At 42.3% G+C, this 22822-nt stretch overlaps 1 protein-coding gene across 1 annotated transcript in view; it reads right to left on the reverse strand.

Annotated features, from left to right (window-relative positions):
• The window catches only part of SORCS3 (sortilin related VPS10 domain containing receptor 3), a 280734-nt gene that overhangs the window by 15242 nt on the left and 242670 nt on the right, over window positions 1-22822 (reverse strand). Inside the window, 7 exon segments of the mRNA XM_032116124.1 lie at window positions 47-159; window positions 2790-2913; window positions 7903-8036; window positions 10986-11172; window positions 15352-15523; window positions 17504-17617; window positions 21768-21901. Of these exon segments, the coding sequence (XP_031972015.1) occupies window positions 47-159; window positions 2790-2913; window positions 7903-8036; window positions 10986-11172; window positions 15352-15523; window positions 17504-17617; window positions 21768-21901 (978 nt within the window).

Here is a 22822-nt window from a genome sequence, read left to right on the forward strand (position 1 = left end):
TAACAGCCTACTCAATGTTAGTACAGACAAGGAAACAGATGCTCACCTCTGCTAGTGCTCTCTTGATGACTTTGCCAACGTCTTGTCTCCATTCAGGGATGTCAGGGTTATGGTAGTCCAAGTTGGGAGAAAATGACAGGAGCTGAGATTGGAAATACTCTGGAACAGAAAAAGTATTTGTGAGAAGATTAAATGGGCAGTGTTTAGGGTACAGACAGGGGTGCAGAAGACAACAGGAGGACCATAACTATCTTAAAGCAAGAGAGACAAGGTTGAAGGAAGAAAAAGGCTGGCTAACACTAAGCAGGACAGAAAGCTTGCAAGGAAAGAATGCTTATAATGCACTCATAAAGGGCAGTTTGACCTAATGCCAACTTCTGGCTTTCCCCAGAGAAACAGAAGCGAGAATGAGAGAGGTGAGAGGACACCTTCATGATGCCTCTGGGCTTTGTAATTCTGCCACTCAGCTTCCTCAGATTCTGCTCACAAGTAAGTTGACCGGCAAATAAGGCAGCACCTGGCTGAAATTTGGAAGGCCTGTCTGTACAACTGCAGAGCAAACAATTGCTGTAAGTAATATTTTCTGTTTACCCTCCTGGAGGGAAGCTGGGGTTGGTTAATTCCCCAATAAAGGAGAACCCAGTGGTGCTAATGACTGGCTCATCAAGCAATGGCTATTGATGAAACACCTTGAAGTTCTGTCCTGATTGAATGATTGCTGGGAGGAGGAAAAGCTTCCTAGACTTAAAATACAGAACAATTTAAATTTTTCTCCAATTCCAACTCTCCCTGCTAGTGTCCCCAAAAACCAAGTCTGGAATCCTTACGGCAGCTGTGCATAATGGATTTGGGCCAGTGGGAGGCACAGATCTGGGATGGGAATCACATTTATATAAAAGTTCTCAGTGTAGAAGACACTGTCTTTTGACATGTGCTGTGCCTCACCTTGAAGCAAATGATCTCCAGACACTTCAAGTAAGTACCATTAATCATTTGTAAGAAGGCACTAGTTTTAGATCGAGATAAACTTGCCAGAGTATAAATGAGGGAATCCACAGAAAAGCAGGGATGTGCCAGCACACCACTTATGTGGCATCTTTTGCAAGAACTCTTCTTTCTTTTTAGATGGTGCAGTGTATTTTTAAATAAAACAAGCACCAAAGAGAGCAGGGAAAGTCTCTCAAGTTCTGAAGGTTTAACCCAGAGTCACATATATCAAATCTTTGACTTTTGACCCCTTAGTACCATGTCAAATTTATTTTTTGAGCAAATTTTTCTCTGTTAATCTCAAATTTAAAATACACCTGAATAAATCTCCTCCACTGGTAACACCAGAAATCCGTGCCTAGATTATGGCCTAGAACCATAATCACTTGACTCAGGACACAGATAAGGATACAAGTTTATCAGAGGACGTGTTTACTAAAGGTGTCACTCATTTATGTACTCAGATTTGAACTGACCACCAAACTGAGGGACTGGAAGGACTCCTTCCTTAGGCCAGGTCAGTCTGCAGCACAGCACAGCATGGGACTATTTGGACTGGATCCAAATGGGTCAAACTCTGTCATAGAATCCAAAGCTTTGTATCTTCTAAAAAGAACGGCAAAATTTCTTCCAAGGTGTTTAAAAAGAGCGAGGAGTTCTCTGTGGGACCTACTGGGACTAAAGATAGAGATCACCCATGGCTATCACTCTTAAATATATTTGATTCAGGTTCATTCCAGAAACTAGTGGAAAGATGGAAATTTCCCAGAAGTAAACAATGCATTTTGCAGTGCTCAAAATTATGTACTAGAGGGTTCCTAATATTTGATAACAGCAAGTCTGGGTATTACTAAATCACATTAACAAACTATTAAAGCCTATTGTGTTTCATGGCCAGACAATCAATAAATATCTATTTAGACGGTTGTTAAATCTGAGTCTACAGCAGGACATTTATTTGTATTTAGTTACTGAAATAAGATACACACAGTGCAACTACACAGTGCTGAACTTCAAAGTAGACCAAGTTATGTGAAGCCCAGGTTTCTCAATAGAACTTGATGTCCAAAGAAATGCTTGTCCTCAAATGCTGGATGCCAGTAACTGGATAAGGAAAACAAAGACTTGCCCAGGGTGGAAATTATTCTAAAAGTCCAGGTCAAAGCTGCTGAGAGAGCCCTTTCAACCAGGATTTATCAAGCCCCAAACAGGGTAAGCTCTGTTGTCTGCCAAAGGGTGCTTTTTGAAGCCCATGACATGCAGATATGACAAGAACATACCAAACAGTACCCACGGGGAAGTCCAGTGGGCACACTCAGACCTCCAGCTGTGACATGAAAGATGGGCACTGATACCAACAACAAAGTCATTTCTGTCCTCTTTTCCAGACCCCTCCTGTCCCCTGTCATTTATACAGTCACTGATAGAGACACTCAGCTGTGTTCAGATCACCTAAATGATGCCCTGTGACTATTTCTTTCCACAGCTGGGAAGCTGGAGGAAGGCAGTCTGGTTCAAGTGGTTTTTTATTTTTGGGAGTTCCCTGTCTAGGTGTACAGACAGATCAACAGACACAGGAGACACCTGCCACCTTATTAATGCTGAGGTTACAAATTTGGTTAGCTGCCCCATTCTATTCACTTCTGTATTCTGTCATCATGACACATCTGAGCTACTTTGTCGTCAGAGGTTTGTCTTCAGAAGTTCCTCCAGGCACTATCAAGTTCCTAGAGTTCATTTTGGATCAGCAATGATTGTCTGTCTTTCACCCCTGAGAAGTGATTGCAAAGGGCTGAGGGTACCGTGCACTGCGATCTCCTTGGTGTCCTGGATGAGGGTGTTGCCCCCAGCGACTTGCACAGTGACAGTGTTCATCCCCTCCACAGTGAACATGTATGAGATGCTGCTCTCCAAGGTGATGAGGGGCTGTAGGAGGCAAACACAAATGACAACATCAAAATTGGGATGAGATTAACTCAGGATCACAACATGAACCTGACTAATTGTCAGAGACTGAAAATAGTTCATGCCTCAAACATTGATATAATGTTTTGCTCATTATAAAGAAGCTACAACTGAAGAAGCCTCCCTGAAGAGTGGGACTTTGAACTGAAAGTCAAACCGCTGATTAGATAAAGGGTAACGCATTGCTCAGTCACTTCAAGGCTGAGGGAAAGGTGTGCATCCACAAAAGACCAAAGCCACCAGCTGCAGCTATCCCCAGCTGAATTTGGGGTGGGTGGAGAGCACAGCTCACAGAAGCCAGGTTTACACAGACTCCGCCCAACTGAGGGGGGAGAAGGAGGTTTTGGGAGCATGGTGCAACCTCTGGTGAGAGGCAACAAACACCCATCCTCTGATTACACAAACTGGCCCAGCTGTGGAACCCCCAACCCCACAGGCCACATCCATGGGACTTTCACGTGAGAGGCTTGGCCCCACAGGGCTGCACGTGATGGAACAGACCCAGAGTCTGCTGTGAGAGACTGACCCCACCCCAGGGGGACACGGCTAGACATACCCACCCAGCCTGAGCATGTACACCCATGGGACTCTGTGCCTTCCGGGGGGACCTTCACCACCAAGAGACCAGCTGGAGAGGATCAACAAACATCACTGGGATCCACGAAGTGGTGATATTTTCCTTATTCTGTCCCTGTCACTCTTTCTGTTCCCCCCACCTATTTTCTACTTCTTTTTCTCTCTCTCTCATATTTACCATCAAATAAAACCCTTACTATTGTCACTGGCATATGGTCTCGCGCACCTTAATTCTGGCACAAGCATTTCTAAGAACCTTAAAACTGGATTGTAACACTAATCCACCAGGCAACAACGTCCTTGCTCCTTGACACAGGTGTGCTGCTACAAGTTTGCATGTCCTGCTAGGGACTAAAGGTGGCCCAAACACCATCCTGTGAGAAGTGTCCCATGGGCAGAGGTTTCTCTCACTTCAGTAAATGTTTCCTAAAATATTCTTTCACTGCAACACATTAGTGTATGGACTCCTCAGCAGACCACAGCCAGCAACTGCAGAATTAGTGCAGTAGAATGCAGTGTTGTACACACACACCCAGCTCAGCTGCTATATTTGCAGAAAAAAACCCAACCTCAAATTGCAAATAAACCAAAGATGCAGATGCTTCTTCAAACAATCCATACTGTTCAGAGTCAGGGCCAGTCTTTGCTTTTATGAGCACAAATCCATTTATCTCTCAGAGAGCAACACTGCTCAGGTCAGAGTGAGGACATCCAGCATTGCCCTGTCCATGCTGTGAGCAAGCTGCAAGCACAAGCTGGCAAACTATGCTAACCAGGCTGAAAGCATGACATAATTCCTGCTGACAGTGCTGACTCAATGTGGCTGTGGAAGGGATCCATGCTGAAGCGGCCCATGGGAAGGGCCTAAAGTAAAGAAATTAGTGGAAAACTGTCTCCCATGGGAGGGACTCCCATAAGCAGGCAAAGAGGAGTCCTCCCCCTGAGGGGGAAGGATTGGAAGAGACAATGTGTGATGAACTGATCACAGCCCCCATTCCCTGTCTCCTTGCACTGCTGGGGCAGGAGGAGGCAGAGAATTCAGGAGTGGAGTTGAGCCTGGGAAGAAGGGAGAGATGCAGGAAAGTGTTTTAAGATTTGGTTTTATTTCTCATTATCCTGCTCTGATTTGAACGATAATAAATTACACTAATTTCACAAAGTCAAGGCTGTTTTGTTTTTTAAAAGTAATCAGTGGTATCTCTCTGTCATTATTGTGACCTGATTTTGTTATATTTTATGTATCCTGCCCATGTGAGGAGGAGGGGAGTGATAGAGTGGCTTTAGTAGGCACCTGGTGTCCAGACAGGGTCAACCCAGCACAATTGAAAATCAAAGGTCCAGCCCTCACAGTGCCACTGATCTGACAGCTGGTCTACAGAAAAAGCTCTTCATTTAGAGAAACTACAAAAATGGGAATAGTGATACTGATCTCCATTGCAAAAGCACACAGAGGTCTAAGAGAACAGATAAAGCCATTGCACCATTGCTGCTGTCCCTTTAATACACTACCAGTTTGTTTTCAAAGGGAAACTTCTAAACTTTCACCTTCCAGCTGGTGAAACTTTCACCGTCCAGGCTGCCAACCTGACTGCAATTCACAACAGTGGTCACATATGCCATTTTCAGAGCCAAATCAAAATTTCCACTGGCACAGGCCAGATTGGCAAACACATTCTCTCTCTCTCTGGAATACTACCTTCCTTTGACCCCCTCATCCACGAACTGAAAAAGCAGTAAAACCTAAAAAGTCTTATCACATGGCACACACAGTCCAAGGGCACCAGCTTGTGCCAGCCCTGGAGGCCTAGGTAACATTTACTGAGACACACAGACCCTGGAGAAGCTGAATAGGCTCATATCAAACTGTAGTGATATCAGCAATCCTCCTAGGGGTTACAGGTTGTGGTTCTGTGCAAAGGCAGATAAGAGGATGCAATCTGGCCTTTAAAATTACAATTTTTTCTTTTTGTATGTGTGTATGCTGGACATTCCATTATCATGGATGATTTCACCTCCATCATGGGGTTTTAACATTCAGCCAACTCTTTAATTTTAATTCAAGAACCAAGACCTGGAAACTAACTCTAAATTAAATCAAGTAGTTTAAGGTTCATTTGCTCAAACCTATTAGACAGCTGGATACATTTATTAAACTGGACCTGTGTTAATCCAGGCAAATTGGCCTTTGGGCATACTGCAAAAATAAGTACAGTAGAAAATCAGTACAGGAGTTTCAGCAGGGTGGGGAGACCAGTAGAGGAGTCTCAGCCAGGACATTTGAGTCTAAGACAACATTGTCCTGTGCAGCAGCACAGAGAGTGAGACTGCACAGCGACACAAGACACATCTGGTTCTGCCTGGGATGGCTACAGGCTGAATGGGAAAAGAAGCTGCAATCCCTCAGCATGGAACTAAAATATATCATCTAATAATACCAGTCACAATATTACACACGTCATCCTTTAATTCAGTGTCCCCATCTTCCACCTCTCCTCAGAACACCATAGTTTACTCATAAGTGGGCACAGACAAGGATCTGACATATACATTAAACATCCCAGGAGGAATTTTCACGTGATACAGACTGCTGTTCTGAAAAAAGGTGGCCCATACACTTATGTCTATATCTTTTGCCATACTTCTGTGAGAGTTAAAGTACAATCCATGAGGTAGCTGGAGATAATGCTTTGCAAAGATTGAAAAGTGCTCTGGGTCTGACATTCAGACACAGGTAAGTGGCACCATGTTTACTACTTCAGCAATGTGTACAATCATGCCAAGGTGTCAAAGGATCAGCTGCTCCATGTGCAGCTATGTCCAAAGTATCCATCCCAAACACATCCATATCTGCTTGTACTCTGCTGCCTATGGGTCTGAAATTTAAGCTAGAAGATGAAACAGATTATATTTCCAATCCAGAAGCAAGCACTGTGAGAACTGCATGGACATCTTCAGCAAACACCACTGCTGCTGTACCTTTTTTAGGTTACTTTCTATTTCAAAAAACCTTTTTAAAGCCCTATTCGCAATCAACTTCTATGGTAAGGACAAAAACAACAGCAGGAAAACTCTACACTGGAGGGCTTAAGCAGATGATCAAGTTACCAGTACCTAAATTGTCTCAGATATACTTTAATGGTTCTCTGTGCATGAGCACTGAGCCAAAAATATCTGAACTGTAACGTGGTTTTGCATCCCTGTATTTCAATGCAGCATCAACTATGTGGAATTACCAGGTACTTGCAATGGATGTGCATATGTGGGTGGTTGCCATACTTCAGCTGGGGCACAGCAACTTGCCAAGTTACAGTAAATATTTTTTGCTCCTGAGCTCTTCTGGTGCCTCAATTATGCTTCCCCAAAAAAAAAAAAAAAAAAGCAAGTTGTTACAGTGAGCTTCCTAACTGGATGTAAAATCCCAGTAGAAGCAGCACTTACTGCTTTTATTTTGCCTTTCCTGATATTTTTGGTAGCTAAGGTAAGAGGTTAAAACTAAGCAGCTTTGTCAAAGAGAAAACAAAATACTTGTGTGCCTATTTTTTATCTCAAGTTCCACATTTCATGTAAAATCCCCGTTTCTTTCTGCTGCAATCTCACCTCAGTGCACACCTTCAATTGCAAATGTAGACAATGACATGACTTAAATTGCTTTTGTAAATAACAGCAGAAACTACATTGCAAAATTAACAGCTGCACATTTTGCAACTGTAAGAATGGAGAATAGTGCCTGTCTCACTCTTAAAGCCCACAATAAAAACTGCAGCTAATAAGCAATCCTGCTCTCTCCATTTGAAAGCATGATGTTAACTTGTAGTTTCACTTACTTTAACTATTGATAAAGAAGCTCTTTATAGTAGATAGTTACAATACACATCATTTGAAAATTCACTACAAAGAAGTCTCATCTCCCTCTCGAACATAGCCAGACTCTTCAGCTTGAAATTCTAGATGCAACTGTTTATTTGAACACCAAGAGCTTTAAAGTACTGTGCTGGAATCCAGCATTATGTACTGCACACTGGTACATAATGGAAACCCCCTTGGTTATTGGAACACCAGCAGTTTTTAAACACTGTGTTGAAAGCCAGCATTAGTCCAAACATAGTTCAGTTAAGTTGCAAGTGAACGCTGGTAATAACAGTGGTCTTCAAATCTCAGGGCTGATAACAACCAGATGTAGAAAGTAACGACTCCTAAGAACAACACAAGACAGAAGGAAATAAATTCACAAAGGTTGAAGTTCAGATAATAACAACCCTTTTCAGACAAGGAACAAACTAAAACACAAAACAGGCAAAGGCAAAAAGTTTTTAATAGGGCTGAGAGAGTTCCCTGTCTCTTGTGAAAAGCTTAGAAGAAAAAATGAACCTGTACCTTGGTGCTGTTGCCAAACCACCAGAAGTAGGTAAGTGTGCCTGCCTGGCTGGGCCAAACCACTGCAGTAATGTTGACATCCTTATTTCTGATGGCAACAAAGGGGACACTCAGATGGACGTGCTCAACTGGACCTGTGGGAAGAGAGTTCATTATTAAAGGTTTTGAGTTAAATCCTCCCTGCACAGTTGTGAACAGCAAGGATCTTCCCTTTAAATAAATCAAAAGTCTTATGTCAGCAGTGAGAGTCTAGTTTAGAAATAAAAGAGAATTTCAGCAGTCAATGAACAGCAGAAAAAGATAATCAGATTTAAAAACACATATTTTTTTTCTCTCTTATGCACATTTTCCACAGTGCTAATTTTCAAAGGGTCAGTACTGTGTTTAGAAGAATTTTTTAAATGCATTTTGAAGAAGAACAATGAACTAGCTTTGCTTTATATAGGGAAACTGCTACAGAAATCCACAGGGACAGGACACAAGAAAGGGATAGGACACAAGAGAGAAAGAAGGTTTTTTCTTGAAAATATAACCACTGAGCTACTAAGATTTGTGGGAAGATCATTTTAGCCAAGATGGCTTAAATCTGGTTAGATAAGAGGCATTTATGACTTGATTAAATACCCCCAACAGTTTTTTAGAAGACTCACGGTTTTGGAAATCCTTGGTAACTTTTTGACTTAGACCTGACCTTGGGAAGCCTTTGGGGAGTCAGTCACCCCTAGTAAAACATCAGGAACCACTTGAAAGGTGTGTCCATTGGCATAACAAAGCATGTAACTGTCAGAAGCACTTGATTCTGAAAGACTTAAAAAATAACAAACTACCAATGCAAAGTTGTATCTAATAAATGCAAACGCCCAGAATAAACCCAGGGCATGAAGCCCTAAATTCAGAAGGCAGCTCCTCTCTAGAAAAAACAGTGTAAAAAACACTGAGGTTTTGTTTGGTAGCTTGTTTAAAGCTTTACTATCTCCACTGTTTTTCTTCTTGTTCAATCTTTTGTTTTGGCTGGTACTGAATTTCAGCTGATAACTGCTGCCCATCAGACAATGTTACTTTCTTAAAGGGTTGTACCTTTAAAACACAGCAAACTGACAGACTATCCCTGTGAGACGGAAAGGACAAAATATGAAAAGTCAGATTCTTTTTTTTTTTTTATAAGACATTCATTCTGGGAAGGAGGAAATTTGGTGATTTTAACCGAGACAATCCTCTTGTGTTACCTCTCAGCTCTTCAAGCATGAAATGGAGACATGAATCAGTTCTCCATCTACTTGGATTACAAAGATTGTAGCGAGCAAGAGCTGTTCTTTTACCACTGGAACATAGAGCTCCAAGCACAAAAGGACCCTATTCTTGCTTTTGGCTCCTTAAAACTTGATCTTTTTCTCGCCCCCTTTTCCCGAGAGGTCTCTACCAGCGAGTCACAACTGAACTCTGACCACGGGAAGTACTCTGGGTTTGCAGGAATAGCAGGTTCCCCCAAATATTTTGCGACAGTGCATGTAAGAGGAAAATAAATAATATCTCTGCTTCCTTTAAATATCAAGATAAGCAGCTTGACAGCAGATTCCAGAAAGCTGAAAAGTTGACTGGATGCTAATAAAGCTGCAGGGTAGAAAATTAATGTTGCTTGAGGCCAAGAAGCCTTTTTCTCTCTTCTTTTTAGCACAGGATCCTAGTACCAGACAGACTGTATAATAAGAATGACTCGCAGGTATTTTTGTCTGTTCATTTGAGCTTCAAGGTCAAACCTCCTATGTTGACCAGTACATCCAAATATATCAAAAGTTTAGTACTGAGGTGTCACCTTATTTCAGCATTTGCATGAGTGTAGGTGCTTGCAAAATATTTCCCTAGAGATAATGATAATAAATTGGCCACCTAAGAATGCTATAAAACTCAAAGGAGAGATCTGAAAGGTTGATGAAGAAAAGAGTGAAGCAGAAAAACCAGGCCAAGGAACTGTCCCTTGTTGCATTCTGCTTTAAAATCATCACCATGAAAAAGTAGTTCCTTTGAGAAAAATCAGATAATCCATACAAATCTGGTTGTTATTACCAGGTAACCATCACTTTTGTCAGCTAATGGCCCAAGGTGAAGGAAAAACAGTTAATGCTCTAATAACAGGTTGTTAAGTGCAGCCATGATTGACTTTGAGGGAATTATGAGCATAATAAAAGCTTCAAGGAACATTTATTCCTTCACACAGGGAGCTGGAAATTAAAATGGAGAAAAAAGTTCTTGAGTTTTGGAAATTTCAAATGTACTTCCTTTCAGCAGAAAAGCTCAAGTAAAAGGATGTAAGACATTCTGACAGATAAAGAGGGAAGGCAGACATGGCTACGATCTCCATTAGGGGCAAAATTGACGGGGTACATCTAATTACAGAAAATCTAATAGTCTGAGAGTAGATCAAAGAACTGGGCTCTTTTTGGCCTCATCCTGCATTCCACATTCTCTGCTCTCTCCTGTGGCTTTGAGAAGTTAACTGAGAGCTCTGTATTTGAGTCTGCCCACATGTCAACTGGAGAGAAATTGCATTGATCTACCAAACAGGACAGAAACGTCAGGGATGCATGTCAAACACATGAAATGTGAAAAGCAGCACATTAGCACTGAGTACATTCATATCTCAGGAAGCATGCTCAGCATAATGCTTTTATTTCATTAAATTAGAACTGTAAACTCTGAAGTTCTGAATAAGTGACTCCAAATTTAGTAGTTTAATCCCAACCTCCTAACATGAGGCATGTACAGAAAATACACACTCGGACTTTGTTTCATATGCTGCTTGGTCTCTGACCCTTTCAGAAAGCCCAGTAGGCATTTCCAAACTTTTCCCTGTAACTCTGAGGACTGCAAATACCCTTGTGCTAAATAACCCCTTCCCTTTCCCTTAATTCAGTAAAGTCTACTTAAGAAGTTAGTAGAGTGTCTAGAAGCCCAAGCCTTTGGAAGAGCAGGAGCTGCACGTGTGTGTGGGTTTTCATCTATTCTTAGGCCCCCCACTGAAGCTGAAGCGACTTTCAGTGAGGTCCGATTTTCACCCAAGGAATCTGGCAGGTGGAAGTACTCACAGACCACATGCAGGAACAGGACAGCAGTGTCTGAGCCCAGGCTGTTCTCTGCATACGCCATCACCTGGAAGATTCCAGCACTCTTATACACGTGTCGGACACCATCCTCCACGGGGCTGAAATTGGCATAGGATACTGCAATGCCATCTCCAAAATCAAGCTGGATGTTTGTCCTTTGGGGGTCACCCTGCAACAGAGAAGGCTGGTTAGGAAACTGGGCTGATAAAAAAGGATTTATATTACCCTCGATCCCACTTAGTTCCACTTCATTAGCAAGGACACAAAGCTGTAACTTTTCAAAAAAAGCTAAACTTTGTTCTGTCATTCCCCAAAGTGGCCAGACACAGACAGCGAAAGACCAGACAGCCCATCCTAAGGTAACTGAAACAGGTGACATGAATCATCTCTTGCAAATATCCACCCCTGATGATCGAGAGTTTAGAAGACTAGTTTCAGCTAGACATGCAGCTTCAGGATGGCTGAATTTATACAGGTTGAGTCCCACATTGAGGACTGACAGGTTTTTTTGTCTAATGTCAGTCAACACAGAGAAAGGGCCTGGATACACAGGAGAATGAAGCAGATGATGAGAAAATCTCTTCTAGGATTACTGTCAATGACAGTTATTAAATGAAGGAGGGAAAAACAGACAAGAGATTCCAGTACCACAGGTATTGTCTAGAGACAGAAGTTGCACTATTTTAGTTTAAATCATGCTTTAAACTACTGTAGTTGAACAGTAGAAGTGTCTGTTTTCTCGGTTTCTTGGAGCCTTATTTTATACTTGCCCCCAGCTGACTAATGTAACACAAAACAAGGCTAATTTAAACAAAGCTAAAGCCCACTGCAGTGATATCACTAAACTGAAATAAGACTACAACTCAGATTAAGTCTCTAGCTTTAGCTTTCTGCATATATATAAGATGTGCTGGGCCAAATAATTTCCTTTCATTAGAGATCTGCATTGTATTCACTGCGGGTGAAGTAGATACCACTACATTTTGGAGATGCTCCTAACCCCAAACTGAAGTCAATTCCTAGATATACTGAGGATATGATTTGAAAGTTTAAAAAAAAAAAAAAACTGAAAAATCTCTGCTCATAAATTTACCTTTTTTTTTTTAATGGGAAACTCAGAAATATTTTACAGTCATCTCATAAATACCATTATAGTTGCAAATGCACAGAGAGCACACACCAGAAGCCAGACCACAGTGAAGCAGGTCCTCTGTGTAGATAATCAGGACCTTAGCAGCCCCCACAGACTTTATCCTCCTCACAGACTACACCTGCATGAAGAAAGCAGAGTGCAGGAATGCTATTTTTCAGATGTGAATTTACTTTGAGTATATACTTGGGGTCTTCAGATACTCATATAATCAGGATTATTGCATGTAGTTTTTGAAATACGGGTATTTGGCTATATATGTTAGATTTTTCTCCTTCCTTGCTCCATCATTCCCATTTCATGGGAGCCAGGGCAATTTTGGCTATTGACTTGATCAGGGCACTGTTTTCACCTCTGCCCCACTAGGACATTAAAAGTTCAGTACAAACCAAAGAGCAATCAGAAAGGACTAAAGTGATAGTGACACTAAAACGTCTCTATAATATTGAGTAGTCAATAACATCCTTTAGACAGAGAGTTTTTAAAGTCACTCTAAAAAATTCTCTAGCAGGAGCAAAATCACACTCTTGGGATGCTCAGTTATTTGATAGAAAGGCTCCCACAGCTTGTTAAACCTTTCAAAACCACTTCTCAAGGGAATGCACTAAGACCGCAAGTTCATCTCATGCGGAAGATACTGAACAGAGGATAAAAACTTCATCTGGGCTGGATTCATCACTGATGACCTCAGGCTGAAATCTCTGGCACCAACCACAGCAGCTCATCTCCCTTGCCTGACAATTCTCTTTTCTATTTCTTTCTTGCTTCTCCAATATGGTTCTATCTGAAATGAGAAGGTTTCACACAGAGAAGCAGGAACAGATTTCTCACGACTAAACAGCAGCAGATGATCTTTTCACCCAATTATGAGCTGGGTCTTCAATGCAAAGCCTGCCCATCATACTAATCATGTTTTCTTTCTCCTTTCCATACCTCTGTATCCAGTATATAAAATACTAAAACAAGCATGCTAGTCCCACACAAAGATGTCAGAGTTTATAAATATAAATTAAAATAGAAGGCAAGTGGGAGCATTTCAAAAGGAAAAAGAAATCACTGCTACCCATATACATTCAAAAGGTACATTTTGTTGCTTTAAGCCTCATAAATGACTGAAAGGGAAGAAGTTATGGGCTGTCACAGAGATTGGAGCTCTGAATATGGAAATCAGTGAACAGACATGGTCAAGAACACAACTCCACAACAGCTATTTGGCAGTTTATACTTTTTTGTGATCAAAAACAAACTCAGATTTAAAAAAAAGTCTAAAAAGGTTCTTATTTCCTCATGTTCCCTTGCATGTATACACAGTCCAAATCACAGTCCAGCCCCATATTTCTGAAAACACTGCAAAACCATCAGTCATTCTGCATTTCTTTGTCCACAGTCATTGCCACGCACATATTCTGAATACCACTGTGAAGAATACTACTAAAGCTAATTCTCTAAATCCCAAGAAACCCAGTTTTTGATTAACTATGATGAAGTCTTCATTTACCATTGACAGCCTAAAGGTCAGTCACCTCCATATATATCAAGGCTGTGTAGTAGAAGGCAGGAAAGAACTGTCGGCTCATCAGGGCTAGTCTGATACAGCTGAATGGAGACCACACAGATGTACCCATAGGAGGGCTGGTCTGGCTGCTCTTTGGCTCAGAAAGGAAGTGTAAACTTAGGTACAAAGCAACCACCAGTAAACAGACTGACCAGAGAAGGTGGAGGAAGCCAGGAATGAATCGGTATGGCAGCAAGGTAAGTAATCATTAAGACCTCTACTGAAATTATTTCTTCCAACTCGTAAGGAATTCTTTGACCACAATTCTTCTCAGGTTCACACTAAAAGACTGGAACACTTTTGTCCAAAATCTAAGTGTTCCTTTCCTTTTCTTCTTGAAAGTCTATTCTTTTAAGAAACAAATCACACAAACTCAACACACAACTTTCTGTGGAATAAGCTGTTCACCTACAGAGAAATGTTCCCAAAGATCCTCTTCCCTTAGAAAAAAAAAAGGTTGTTTCAGTGAAATGTTTTTCCAACTACCACTATTTTTCCATCAGTGGACATAAGAGTGAACGCCCTCACATATTTATTCAGCTGCCTCTTCAATCTCTGAAGCCTTGCAAAGACTCCACTCTTCAGCTACCTTGACTGCTGCCTTATTCCCCATCTGTTTATCATTCTTCGTACGCAGCAGTTCCACTTGAGTTCCTTAATAAATTACTAGTTGATTCCTAATTTTCAGATTATATCTGTTCTTTTCTGAACTCCCACTCATAGCGTCTATACAAATTGTCTTACCGTGTCAAGTCTGCAGAATATGAAAGAAGCAGCAAGTAGACAAGAAATCCCCCTTGTACAAAAGCAGAGCATGCATGAACCTCTGAGGAAGTAGTAAAGAGGCCCTGTCAGATTAGTGTGGTCCCAGTGCAATACTTAGCTACTATATAAGAATTTAACTTAGTGTCAGAGTGTGTCTGCCTCAGCTGCCTCCAGGTGCTGCCCCAAAATAACATACGCAGGACAGAAAATGTGACAAAAAATAGTTGTGTTTGTCCAGCACCACCTCGGTTCCTGGCCAGAGGAGCTTCAACATTTTGATGCTTTTGGCATAAGCATGGTGTCACTTATGCTACTGTTGGCTACAGAGGGAACTGTACCAATAGATAAATACAATAGATATGGGCTGGGGAGCTCAGAGGTTCTTTGAGGAGACTCAATTCCTACTGCGAAACAACAGTGCCCCTAACTGCTCCCCATGAGTGTGAACATGTTTCCCAATGTTCTTAACCTTTCCCAGAAAAGCTGAAGCTAAAGCTTTGCACCCCAGATACAGAATTGTTCACCACAGAAACAACACTTATGCCTCACAAGCTCCATAAACTGCAGTTCACTAGAGGCAGCAAGAAGTGAGTGGTAAAATAAATTTTTGACTAGCTCTATCTTTCTTCAGCATTAACTTCATCATCACTGATAGACAAGATAACCAAACACCTTTGGTGTGACCCAATATGACCTGCTTTTATGTGTCACTGTAGCCCTCAATTCTCTTAAATTCCTTAATTCTCATAAATCTCAGGACCATTCACCGTTTCATGATCCCCTTTGACTGCTATTTTCCTCTCAGCAACCTGAAAAGTGAAGGAAAAGAATGCCAGTCCTGCCACACAGAGAGAAGTTTGCTGAGACCACTAACACACCTCTTCCATAAGGATGACGAAGGTGGCATTGCGTCCCTGCTCCATGACCAGCTTCCCATCAGCGGTGAGGATGTGCAAACCCCGCGGTGCTTTCCCAGGGCATTTCTCCATCTTGGCCATGTACTTCTCTCGCAAGCCATCTGTGCAGTTGTTAGACACAATCCTTCGGTACCTGGGGAACAGTAACAAAAGGACATTGGGCTCAGACAGTGGGCAGAAAAGTTCCTTTGTTTGGTTTTTGCTTTGTCTCTCCACATTAATGCATGTGTTTTTTCAAAGGCTAACTGCCTGCATGATCCCGTCACTGGAAGGAAGAATCAAAGAAACCCAACACTTTATTAAATGGGTGAAAGCCAAGCCAATCACAATCCAACCTTCAGAGATTCTCAGCAGCATCACTGGCAAGAGACACATTGTGGAGGTGAATTACTCTGCCCTGCTAAAAGGCAGAGAATTCCTCCAACTCCCCAACGCCTGCAGGATTGCATCCTGCATCCCAGCTTTTTAATTATGCCTTTTATTAGGTTTTGTCTGCCTCTATTGGGCTAGAGGGCACTTGAAAAATATGCCAAGGGCTTTGCCCAGTTCGGTTTTAAAATGATTTGAGGTACGGGTTTTTCTCTTGGCTCTTCTTGGAAGAGGTTGGCTAAAGAGCAAGACAATTGGCTATTCCCAGTGTTGTTGAGGGGGGTTAACGCTTTCTACCAATTTCACATCAACCCCAACTATTTTCTTGTTGCTCTCTGTCAAGAAGGCTACAAGCAGTCATAGTGGCCAGGGCTCTTGTAATTATATCCCATATTTAAAGCAACTTTTCAGCTGAAAGGGGGTCTCTGAAGTCAAATGCCTCCGGACTCCCAGCAGCCTCACTTCATCCAGCCACCTGCACCAACCAGCCAGGAACAGGGCTGGTTCCTGCCATAACCATTGAGCAGGCAGGACACATGACCCAGAATGAGCCCTACAAAATCCGCAGGGTCTGCCCTGTCCTAGAAGGAACATTGCACCAGCCAGTGAAACCCAAGTCTCACAGCATTTCCTGCATGAGCATTTGCAAAGTGATGCTGCCATAATAAACCAACACTCGACATCTGTTGTGGGTTAGACCAGGAGAAATCAGCACATGAAGCCTGTCTGAAATGCAAGGCATTGTATGTACGAAGTGAAAATGGCAGAGGAAAAAAACATAAAAGAGGATAGAAATTGCTCATTTGAGCCTTCCTAGAAGCTGATATAAATAGGAGCTGTAAGATAGTAAGAAGCTCAATAAAATACAGGGTGAAATACCTCAAACCTATCCTTTTAAATGTTCAGCTGTCTCTCAGATAGACCCTTTTGATTTGTGTTTTAATTTTGCAACAAAGGGGAGCTCCAAGTCTAGGCTCCAGGGATCACACATCACTTGATAGCATTGCAGTATCTACATGTCACTTATGTTAACGTGCTTCTCCCTGTCTCTGAGGAACAAGGCAATGTTCCATACAGATGCTGCTGCAAACATCACCTCATGAATAAGACTGAAAAAGAGGATAATGGGATGCAAAGAAAAAAAAGAACCATCCAAGTTCTCTTGTCTACTGTAGTCACCAAAACCAGACAGATTGCAAGATGCACTTACCTGTGGAGGGCTGTGAGCTCTTGGCACAACAGCCCTCTGCACTCCCTTGGAGAGATGCCTGAGGGCCAAAAGAATCTCCCCAGAGATAAGCAACCTTCCTCAGGGTTAGGGTGACAAAGTGAACTGCCCCCAGCATGCCTTGTTTCTGTACCCCGTTGGCTAATTGGTTTCTACCCCACCCCCTGCCTATCCCATAAAAAGCCCCTGTTTCTGCCCCTGACTAGGGAGCCTTTGTCCCTGGTCTTTCCTTCACAGGGGCTGCTGGACAATAAAAGCTGCCTCTGTGGAATAGCCAAACGAGGCTCCTCTCTCTGTCCTGGAGTTTGCCTTGGGTGATTTCACAAACAGCTGATTCACAAGAGCTGATATTACTTGTAGACTTGTAGCAGAGAAGTTGCTACACTTGCTGGAATCACCTGCAGCCCAGGGAGGCCTGCCACCGCCCCTGGCAGAGCTGCTCTTTGCAGGACGCTCTCTCTAGGAAGGTCGCAGCACACCAGTGCTGACCAGCATGAGACTCCCTGTGATACTTACCCAGTGCTGTTCCAGTAGTTCTGACCAATGTTGCAATCCTTGGACAGGGAGGACGGGCTGAACCAGAAGGCTGGGATACACTGGTTGTTGCTGTGCCTCTCATATCCATAGTCACTGTGGAGACAAGTCACAAGTCGATCAGTGCACCCTCCACTAAATTTAGCTCAGAGTTTTAGGTGATGTCCCCAAAGCAGGTGTATATTGGTGGTTCTCTGCTGGGATGGCACAGCATCATGGATTGGGCTCATCCAGAGACTGAGTGCTGGACTAGTCTGAGAGGCAGGAACACAATTCACTGAAGGCATTTGATCCCTGACAACACCAGAACTACCAACCTTGCAGAGCACTGTGCTTCATTTGGCAACAAAACATGACTGAGATTCAGAACGAATATTGTATCATTCATTTCTTTTCCTACTAATCTCTAACTTAAATTTCACTTTTTGGGTTCTTTTGGTTTGTTTGCTTTTTGCAGCCTTTGCTTTTAGAACAAGCCAGACTAATTCTAAGTCTAATGTCACTTTTTCCCAACAGTGGCTAGGAATATAAAACACTAGGAGCACGTCCTGAACAACTAGCCACAGTAGGTATATTTACGTATGTTAATGGGCTCCCTGCTCCCTGAGCTGTGACTTGCCCAAGAGAAAAAAACAGCTGATGTTATTCCAACACCAAACTAAAACACAGCCAGCTTTGCAGTCTAAGGATTACATGGTATTGTGTCACACAGTGAAGGCAATCCAGGGTATTGATGCTTCCTTGGACCACCTAAGAGTGGAAGTGTACACAACCACATCCAAAACCTCTTTCTACAGCTGCCTTTGTGTGCCAATAGAATGATGAAGCAATAGGATTAACCCAAAGCTTTCCATAAGTTTTAATAGGCTCTGGATCAGGTTCCTATGCATAGTCTTTATTGACAGGCTGGATTCAAAGGACAAATAAAAAGAGATTCTGGATTTTTGCCTGCAGCAAGTTAACAAATGCCAACACACTAAACCTCTGTGAAAACACAGACGCTGCAGAAGACACAGTCTTGAAAGCATTCTGTGCTCTTTAGGACACTCTGAATTTTATCCTTCCCCTATTCAGAGCCTGAACTACCAATAGAAAGTCTCTAGGAAGAGCTTTGGTGAGCCAAAATTGTGCTATGTCCCCAATGACCCAGGCTGTTACTGTTCTTTTTTTGGAGGGCAAAAATTCTGTAAGCTACTTTAAATGGCTTGGAGATTCCCTAATGCTCTTTCTCTCAACATTCAATTTAATCATTCTCAGTGGGTCCAACCTGCACAATTGAAAATGCCTGGCAGGGACTTTGTAATTAAAAATATTCAGGAGGAGCTGTACTTTGCCTGAAAGAAGAAAAGAGCTGCATAAATATTTAATAAAATTAAAGACAACATTGCTGTGTGCCCTCAAGGTTCTGTGCTTGTTCATTAACTTCTGGTAAATGTATATTAAAACCTCACATGCTGCCCACCTTCCTTCTCATAAGCCCCAGGGTTTGCATAAGTTAAGGAAATAATCAAGTCCAGCTGCTGTGCTGTCTTTCTCAGGAAAGCTATCTTGACAGAGTAAATAAAGAAGCAGGAGGAGGGAAAAGAAAGCTCAGCGAGCTCTTTAATAACACTTATGAGATCCTTCTGCCATTCTCTCTGTTAGAGAAACGCCAGGATTTGCTTCTGCAAGGGTTGGCAGGGGTCACCCCTGATCCTGACTCAGGAGGATTTGTTGAACTGGGGCATAATCATGACTTATGCCCCCAGATTTTAGATCAGCCTCGTATCTAACTGCAGGGAACAGCGCTGCAGCTGTGAGGCAGACAGGGGCAAGGGCACTGTGACCAAATGAGAGGGAGCACAGCCCTCACAGCGTGTGCTGAAGAGCTCCTGCAGTCATTTGTCCTATCCCCTATGCCTAGCTCTCGAAGGCAAGTGTCATCACAGCAAGTGGCACAGGGTGCTCCAAACCCAGAACCAGCTCCAAACCTCCTTATGGGGGAAGCAGAGGGACCATCTGCTGGGACTTGCTGGTCACCATACTCACCCAGTCCTGGCTGCTGACCCTCCTCCTTTCCCTGACACACCACAAGACCTGCTCAGTTCAACCCAAGGGACAGACCAGTCAGTCCTTTCAAGAACAACTGGCAACTGTGAGCCCAGCCAGAAGAGAGTGGACATCTTCCCTTGAAAAGGAACCATTTTTCTTGAAAGAGCATGAAGTGAAAGTAGGAGCTATCCTTTCACCTGTCCTGTCCACCTTTTAGTCAGCAGAAAAAAAAGGCACTTTGAAGCACCTCCCCTTCTCATACTGACATCCCAAAGAAGGCAGATGAACCTAGAATATATTCTGGAATAACCTGTGTCTTGCCACTGACTAAGCAAATGTCTCATCCTTTGGAAGTCACAGAGCAGATGAGTCCACCCTTCCTCTCTGAAAATCACTTTTAAAATAATCAAGCTTGGTGCTGCACTTCCAGCACTGCCAGTATTTTCCTCAAATGTACTGTCCCACATATTCTTCCAGTCAGCCCTGCTGAGTAACATCAAAATTCACCAGAGAGTTTCTTCTGATTCTCCATCACCAGCTATAACAATTTTGCAAGCTAACATTCTGTTGGCAGTGCAGGGTCTGAAACAAAAGCCAGCTTGTTGTCCTCTAATTGCATTTCCTGTGCAGGACTGACAAGGTTAACAGCAATATTCTCTCATGTTAGTGGGAAAGTTAAGCAAAAATGACACTGAATGCATGAGAGGAACCTGTCAAGTGATTGAAAAGGTGCGTTCTGATGCAGACCCTTTTCCCAAGGCAGAACAGCACTTAAGACCAATTCAGCTACCACAGTTTTCTACTTCCAGCTTGGAAAAGACAAACTTCACTGTGTAAATATAAAGCTGGTGAGGTAAAAGATAGTGTAAGGAAAAAAAAAAACCAAAATAAAATCCGCGAGCATCTCTGGAGACTGGTGCTGGATTCACCCCAGAGGCCTATGCCAATGCCAAGGGCAGATACTGCAAGGCAAGATAGCTTGTCCTGCAAGCTCCCATCATGAGAACAAAGGGGAAAGATCTCATGAGTCAAGATATGGAGTCTCAGATGTAATCTTGGCACTAGGAACAAATTAAACACCCATACAGATAAGATGAGACTCTCTTGTTCTATATCCGTGACTGTCTTAAAGACAAACTACTATGATATTCAAGAAAATATTTTGGTCTATATTTTTTCTTGAATTTGCTGCATTTCAGTATGTCCATGCTCTAAAACAGAACCATGAGTCTCATCTGGCCTAAGTCCAAATAAATGTACAGCTCTCATGCCTCACACGTGTTCACAAAGCATTAGAAGGTAAGTGAAGTTTTCAGGAATAACACCAGTACCAAGTCAGACACTGATCCTGATAACCTACTATAAAGATTAAAATGTTTTCTCAGCTGATCAGCTTGCAGGGTATTTTGAATTCCATTTAAATGACATTCTGATCATTTAAGCTCAAACATTACAGATATTGACAGTCTTAAACCTTAGAAATATTGCTTATCACAGACGCCATGTAGGAATTCCTTGTACAGAGATCCTGACTTATGCATTCTCCCATCTCCAATCTCTGATTGTCAAGCAATAGCAAGCAGTGTCTCATTTTTTCCCTGCTTTATTTTTAAACTGCTTTCAAAGTGACCTTAAAGCAATTTGAAAATTATGGTCCCGTTAAGTTAGAAACACCAATATTTATGCAAAACAAGTAGTTATATCTGACAAGGGTGGGCTGTACAGTCATGTCACAGAAGCCCTTTCAGAAATTTCTCAATAAAACATTGTTAAAAAGCAACAAATTGTTCCCAGCAATTCAAGAGAATAATGATAAAAATGCATGTTTTGCTGGCTTGTTCCCTAGGTAGTCAATGACCTTGGGAGTGAGGACAGAGAAATTCCCTCTTTCCTCTGAAAGGAATATGTTTTGGACCAGAGAAGTCCTGGCTGTCACTATTCTGGAATGACAGACAAAGAATATCAATCAGTACTTGCAATTATTTTGCTTTTGAATTTCAGGCTTGGATTTCTCCTGGAGATTAACAAATGTTTCCTGCAGATGAAGGGGAAGCCTCCCTCACTCAGCAGGCTTGGGGATCACATCTCTGCTATATGGTATGATCACAGCCACAAAGCTGCACGAGACCCAGTTCCTCTGCAAGGTTTTCTGTCTGGGTAGTATTTTGGGACAAAAATACAGCCCCTGCACAAGTCCCCAGAGTCACATACTCACCACTCAAAGTCTCCTTGGCCACAGACACACGGTTCAGACACCACGGTTTGGGAATAGTCCCGACCTAGGGAACACTGGGCTCCAGGCTTGCGTTTTTTATAGATCTTCCTCTCTCCCATGACACAAGGCTCCCCCTTCATTAGCCAAGGAACAAGAGGAGAAACACAGTTGTAGTGGCAGCTGGGTCTTAAATGGAGCACTTTTTCAAAAGACACAAAAGGCAATGAAAACAAGCATTTACCACTGGGAGGGTGGGAATTAGTGTCCAGCTCTCTTTTGTGGCTTTGCAAAATCAAAAGTCTCCTTGGGAGGACTCATGAGCACAGTGTGTTCAGCATTGAGTTGGGATGCTAATGACAACATGCCCAAAATGCCTGGATGCCCAAGCTATCACACCCACTTATGCCACGTTTCAGAAGGTATCCACCAATATCTAGTCCTACGAATTGTCCTGAAAAGACAATGTGGGTGTACGACAGGGTTTCTTCCATATGTCAGACAAAATCTTCTGCAGAAGCAAGTGTCCAGGCCTGAATCCCACGGCAGGGGACAAAATCCAGGTGTGGAACACAGAACTGAACTCCCTTGCTATTTCTGTGATAGAGCTGGCTTTGTTATAGACAATTCTGATGGCATACTTCACTGGGTTCTTTGAATGCAAAGGTTTCCAAGAACACTACTGGGAGTAGCTAATCTAAAAGAAACATTTGGTATTTAAGTGAGTTGCTATAAACAGAATTTTCTATGATGCAGAAATAATTTGTCTGCATAGAAGTAAGAAAAAAGACAATAACTAATTGAAATACTTCTCTTTCCCATTAACAGTGATTCCCAAGATTACTGAATGGTACACATATTTCATGCCTTTTCTTTCATTTAAATTATTTCCATTTTTTCAATTCTACGACGTCAATTATCTTATCTTTGCCAAATTAATGTTCATTTCTCATTCATGGATTTCATTCAGGAATGTCACAATGGTTCTGGCTCTAGTTCTGTTGCCCAGCAGGGTGTGGGACATCATTTGGGTAGCCAGCAACCCATAAGTAATCTGC

The sequence above is a fragment of the Corvus moneduloides genome, chromosome 8 (genome assembly GCF_009650955.1).
Source record: "Corvus moneduloides isolate bCorMon1 chromosome 8, bCorMon1.pri, whole genome shotgun sequence".
NCBI classification, from domain to species: Eukaryota; Metazoa; Chordata; class Aves; order Passeriformes; family Corvidae; genus Corvus; species Corvus moneduloides.